Source organism: Chlorocebus sabaeus, chromosome X (genome assembly GCF_047675955.1).
Source record: "Chlorocebus sabaeus isolate Y175 chromosome X, mChlSab1.0.hap1, whole genome shotgun sequence".
Classification (NCBI taxonomy): domain Eukaryota; kingdom Metazoa; phylum Chordata; class Mammalia; order Primates; family Cercopithecidae; genus Chlorocebus; species Chlorocebus sabaeus.
The window spans coordinates 126,644,946-126,650,945 of NC_132933.1; the positions used below are offsets into that span (position 1 = coordinate 126,644,946).

General features: G+C 47.0%; 1 protein-coding gene across 1 annotated transcript; it reads right to left on the reverse strand.

The window, feature by feature from the left end:
- Positions 1-1,744: 1,744 nt before the first annotated feature.
- On the reverse strand, positions 1,745-5,090 carry MAGEB6 (MAGE family member B6). Its single transcript, XM_037995995.2, has 3 exons — positions 5,004-5,090; positions 3,203-3,720; positions 1,745-3,076 (listed from the first exon to the last, which is right to left on the reverse strand). The coding sequence occupies exons 2-3, from the start codon at positions 3,678-3,680 to the stop codon at positions 2,331-2,333; spliced, it is 1,224 nt and encodes a 407-aa protein (XP_037851923.2). The 5' UTR covers positions 3,681-3,720; positions 5,004-5,090; the 3' UTR covers positions 1,745-2,330.
- Positions 5,091-6,000: the final 910 nt, after the last annotated feature.

The following is a 6,000-nucleotide window of genomic DNA, read 5'->3' on the forward strand; positions in this document are numbered from 1 at the left end:
CACATCTGGCCACAGTTATTGAGGATCCTCTGAGGAATAATAGCAGGGTCAGAATCCGACAAGATTCCACTGTTTTGGAGTCAGTGGCTCCCTCAGTTCTCACTCAGGGTCTAACATTGATTTGGGGATGTGGAACTTCTTCCTCTACTAAGCTGAGTCTGCCAGCCTTAAGTCAAAGCTTTTTCTTTACTGAGAAACCAGAGGGGGAAGTCAGGGTGCTACTCCTTGGCTACCCCAGTGTCCTCACCTTAAATCCAATCCAGGCTTGTGAGGATCTCCTTCATGGGCAGAATCGGAGCTACTGCCATGAGATCAAAGCCTTTATCTCCCTGGGGCACCAGTAGAAGCCCTAGAGAAAATGAGGAGGAGCCTCAACCAGATAGCCCTGCCTATGGCCACCCAAGGCAGAAAGCAAGATAAAGCTTTAAGAGCCCCTACTGTTCTGGGTGGATTATTCCTCATTTCTCATTCAGAGTCCTCTTCTTGATAGTTTTCAGAGGCTGAGATCCTCCTCCCAATAACCAGAGCACACCACCCTTAGACCAGGACTCTTATGTACCTGAGAATCTTGAATAAATAGAGAAATTTTAGCTTGCTGCTATAGCTTGGGCCTTCTAGATCTGAGAGTAGGCAGGGCCTGGTCTCTCAGTGACCCCGATATTCTGAGGCAGTGAGCTCCAGAATCCTCATTTATGGGGGTTCTCATCATGCCTCCTTTCTGTTTAAGCCTGCTGGGAAATGTCACACACCTGCAAACAATTGAGCAGGTTCCCTACTGCAAACCTTGCAGACAATGGCTCCCTGTCCCAGGTTCTGTACGAGATAGGGAAGCTGTACCACAAGGCAGGAGGCCCCAGACAGGTGGTGGGCTGTCAGTGAAAAAAGCACACTGATCTATTCTTTGCTTTGCCAGCCAGACTTAGCCTATTATGTACTTTGCTTTGAGGATATTTAATTTCTATGGGGAAAGGGCAGAGCAGGATGATTTGGGGAGCTCCTGATCTTATTGGGTTATCTGATGTTGCATATCCAGATGATCATACTGTCACTGTGTATTATTTTTTCTTTTAGCAATTCATACTACTCATTTATTCAGCATTATGATTACTCTAGTTGTATATTCCAAAGAAGTGCTTTGGGTACGGTGTCCTTTTAATGCTCTGATAAGCATTTTGGGCAGCGAGAGGAAAAATGAATTAAAAGACACAAAGTCTGGCTCAGGCTGAGAGGACTGGAAAATGTGGGCTCTAGATGAATCCAGACCAGAGATCTAATCCCAGCTCTGTCAATTAGAAGCTTGTGAGCTTTTAGAAATGTGCAATTTATTCATTTTGAAGTGAGTCTGCTAAACCCCATCTTGTAGGAATTTTGGGGTATAAGTACTGTCCATAAAAAATATGGCATACTAAGTAGGAAATGCTGAGTCTGTCATAAATGACAGTTACTATAGTATGTGTTTTTACACAAATTATTAATTTTTAATTTTCCTAACGATATATTAAGAAACAAAATTACCACATCTTGAAAATATTTGGGACAATTTAAGCCTATGCAAGTTCTTTGAATGTAGCCGCCTTTTTTCAAGAAGGTTTTTAGTGAACTCATTCTGGCTTATATTGATCACTGCATTTCATGTGATGATTTTAAACCAAGAAAATACCACCCTGTAATCAGAAAGGCTTTTTGATGCAGTAGATAACATAGAATATGAAGTGCACTAGAACAAAACAAACGGCAGTCTCAATAACCTAAATAAATCCAGGTATCCTTTATTTATACTAAAAGAAATAGGAAAAGGAATTAGGCAAACCAAGAATTAAACAACTTTTACATTTCTGTTTTTCCTTTTCTTTCTCGTCATATTATGATGTCAACTATTTTACTGTGGAGTTCTTAAAATTCATATCAAAATCCATTTTCTATTACCATGTTATCTAGTTCTGAATTACAACGAAAATATGTTGTGTGATTTTGTTTTATTAATACCCAAACCGTAACTTTCAAATTGGTTAAACGGCCATGAATGTGAGAGCTATGTTTTTGATAACTGTATAATCTGAAGCAAAATAAACCTTCACTTAACAGAAACAATCTTGAAAATTGACAAAGAAATAAAACATAAATCTACAAGTTACTCATGTATAACAAGACAAAAGAAAGAGGTATATCTTGTTCCCTCCGGCCTCTACTATACTGCAGTACTTAGAAGGCTCACTACTCTCTTCTAACATAAAGCGAAAATTCTACTTCAGACCTCCCTAGAAATGGGAGGATCTGTAGGATGTGGCCCCATAAGGTGCCCTGGCCAAGGGAATAGTGCCAGTTCTGCCTTAAGCTCTCAGTCTCAATGCTCTCTCTACCTCATCCATCAAAGCGTCTTCATACAGATGTGGGTATAAACCAGGACTGGTTTTATTGCTCTTGGCCAAAACACGCAGGACTTTCATCTTGGTGGTTTCAGCATGGGCTCGTGGACCCCACAGGAACTCATAGCGTGGAGGATCACTGTTGCCCACCTGCCGGTAAACCACGTACTTATCTTGCACCAAATCTTCAGTAATGAGCTTCTGGGGATCCCCATAGATTGGGTGTGTCATCCCAGCATAGATCCCCAAACAACTCAGGAACTCCCAGACCTCCTCTTCAGTGGCACGGTTGCCCTCCATGAAGATCACACACAGGACTGACATCAGGAGACCCGACTTCTGCAGCCCGTTAGCATCATTCAGAATTCCTTCACTGGAGAGACCCAGCTTGCTAACAAGGGTGTAGGACTCGCCGCTGGAATCCATTTCTTTCAATTCAACGCCAAAGGCCACTGCCAAACGTTCAGAGGTTGTGTTGAGGATCTCAGGGAAGTAGTGCTTGTAACGTTTACCAACACGCTTCAGCATGTCTGCCTTCAAAATGGACTCTTTCTTCTCAAACTTCTCCTGCAGCAATTGCACCAATGCGCACGCCTTCCTCTTTAGAGGATCTTGGCTTAAGCGCTTAAAAATGATGGCTTTCTGTGAGGCTCTTAGGCTTTCCTCATCTTGACCCTTGGCAGCCACATCATATTTTGAGCCTGAAATACCTGCAACAGGAAAGCCAGTGGGTGAGGCTCCCTGAGACTCCTGAGAAATGAAGGCATCAGGGGAGGTGCTCGGACTTTTCTCATCTTGACCCTCGACAGCCACATCAAATTTTGAGCATGAAACACCTGCATCAGGAGAGCCAGTGGGTGAAGCTCCCTGAGACTCCTGGGGAATGGAGGCTTCAAGGGAGGTGCTTGCACTTTTCTCATCTTGGCCCTTGGCAGCCACATCAGATTTTGAGCATGAAATACCTGCATCAGGAGAGCCAGTGGGTGAGACTCCCTGAGACTCCTGAGGAATGGAGGCTTCAGGGGAGGTGCTTGCACTTTTCTCATCTTGGCCCTTAGCAGCCACATCAGATTTTAAGCATGAAACAACTGCATCAGGAGACCCAGTGGGTGACACTCCCTGAGATTCCTGAGGAACGGAGGCATCAGAAGACCTACGACGAGTCCCCAGACAATCGTGAGAAGAGGATGAGGAAGAGTGGGACTCTTCTTGCTTCTCTGCAGTGGCCTGGGGACCTGTGAGACCCTGCGGCTGACCATGGGTCTCCTGGCGTTTCCCACGGGCACGGAGCTTACTCTTCTGACCCCGAGGCATGATGGCTGAGTGTGGGTAAGAAGACTGGGAAGGCTGGTACCTGGATGGGAGAGAGTGATGTCACGTCAATACCTTCGGCTGAGAGTGACCATCTTGGCTTTAACTAGCGCCCCTTCTGCAGGTTTCTGCAAAATAACTGCTCTAGGAACCCACACGACTCCTGTTCTCCTGATCAGTTTGTCTCCTTCGAACTCAGGAGGAAGTTAGAGTATTAGGCTCTAGAATGACAGCCCATTTTGGGGCTTATTGAGGTGACAGCACCGGCTGGCAGTGGATGACCTTCTGTTCAGGGGTCGGATCCTCTCTGTTTACATTCAGGATCATCATTAAAATTGTTGACAAGGGCCGGGCGCGGTGGCTCAAGCCTGTAATCCCAGCACTTTGGGAGGCCGAGGCGGGCGGATCACAAGGTCAGGAGATCGAGACCATCCTGGCTAACACAGTGAAACCCCGTCTCTACTAAAAAAATACAAAAAACTAGCCGGGCGTGGTGGCGGGCGCCTGTAGTCCCAGCTACTCGGGAGGCTGAGGCAGGAGAATGGCGTGAACCCGGGGGGCGGAGCTTGCAGTGAGCCGATATCGCGCCACTGCACTCCAGCCTGGGGCACAGAGCAAGACTCCGTCTCAAAAAAAAAAAAAAAAAAAAAAAAATTGTTGACAAGACCCAGAGGCCCATTTCCCTGTGCCGCTCTGAAATTGACACTAGGAATTTTTACAATACTAACCAGCAGGAAATAAGGAAGCACTTCTGCCCAACACTTCACTCTGGGGACACGCAGACCGCCTAGGGCTGACAACAGCAGAGGCATTTTAGTGCTCTTCCTGTTATAGTGAGAACGGTCCTCACGGTAATTAGACTCCTCACCCTGACTCTTCCCACAACCTGGAAATCGCCCTCACTGACCTGCTGCCATCTCCTTACAGGCAGGGGCCTACCTCTCTGACTTTCACAGGGACAAAGTGAGAATGCACCTCAGTCTCTAGAGACCTGCCCAGACCCCCAGGCTAACGTCAAGGGCAGAGTTCGGTGCAACCCGTTATGGTACATGGAGTTCCCTCAATCCTAAGGAGGGTCCTCTTAACTATGTAGGGTCTGAGATTTCTCCCTCTACTGACCTACGTCCACCAGCCTTGGACCGAGGCCTTCATGTTCTACAACATGATGGAAAAAATGAATGGACTTTGGGCCTAACAGCCATGCTTGGGGACTCCTCCGGGACCAGCTCGGGGCAGGTTGGAGCAGGGCTCTGTGGAGCCGCCATTTTTAGGGGGAAGGGGTTGAAGTTGGGGAATGCCCCCCCAGTTCTAGGTCAGGATACCCACCAAGACAGCTGAGAAGATCTGGGACACCTCCTTCCGCTGACGTGACACAGCACTTTTCAGACTGAGGCGTCCTGCTCAGACCCCTTTCTAGGTGGAAGTCAGGAGGAACCACTTCCGGCCACGCCCACCTGGCCCTCCCAGCGTAACAGCAGCTGCGGGGCTCTGTGACTCCCCCTTGTGTTCTGTGGGTGCAGCAGATTGCAGGGAAGTCACGTGAAGTTCTTTCAGGGGCTTTTCGTGGACACTTGGACTTCTCTATCTGTTGAGCTGAATCAGTCAACCTGAGATAGATGCTCTCATTCCCTGAGAGTTCAGAGTAGGAAGTAAGGTGCAGCCTGAGCCCAGAAGCCATGCCGGGACCTTCCAAGACTGATGGTAGGGGTGGGGCTCTGTGGGACCCCCTTTTTGTAATGAACTTTGCCCTCATCCCTTACTCAGTGTCGTGGCTTCATTCTTGCCATGCCCCCTCTAGTGACTTGAGGACACCCTCTCAGACTAGACTTCAACTTCCTGAGACTCCTCATGTGAAATGCAGTTACACCTCACCTGGCCACTACTGCCTGGGGCCTCCTAAACCTGGCTGTGGCTATTAAGTTGTGATGCAAGATCAGGGAATGAAGGGAGATTTGGGGGGCACTCTTGTCTCTTCTGATGTATGGAGCCCCTCAGTCCTCACTCAGGGTCCTCACATTGACTGCTGGCAGTGTCTCAGTTTTCTCCATTTTCTGATGTAAATTCATCCCCTTCCTCTGACTAGATCCTGTAAAATTCATAAGGAGAAAGTGAGAGGACTTCTTAGCCTGACAACTATGTCTGGGACTTCTCTCTTGGCTGACATCAGTGTCTGTATTCAACACTTTCATGAGTGAATTTCTACTATTATCTTGTGTGACTCACTGCAATCTTTGCTATCCTAATTTAGTCCATTCTTTATATTATATTAAAATAATACGAATTTAAAGGCCAGTCTGCTTCCACTAAAGAAGTTTCAGGTGGT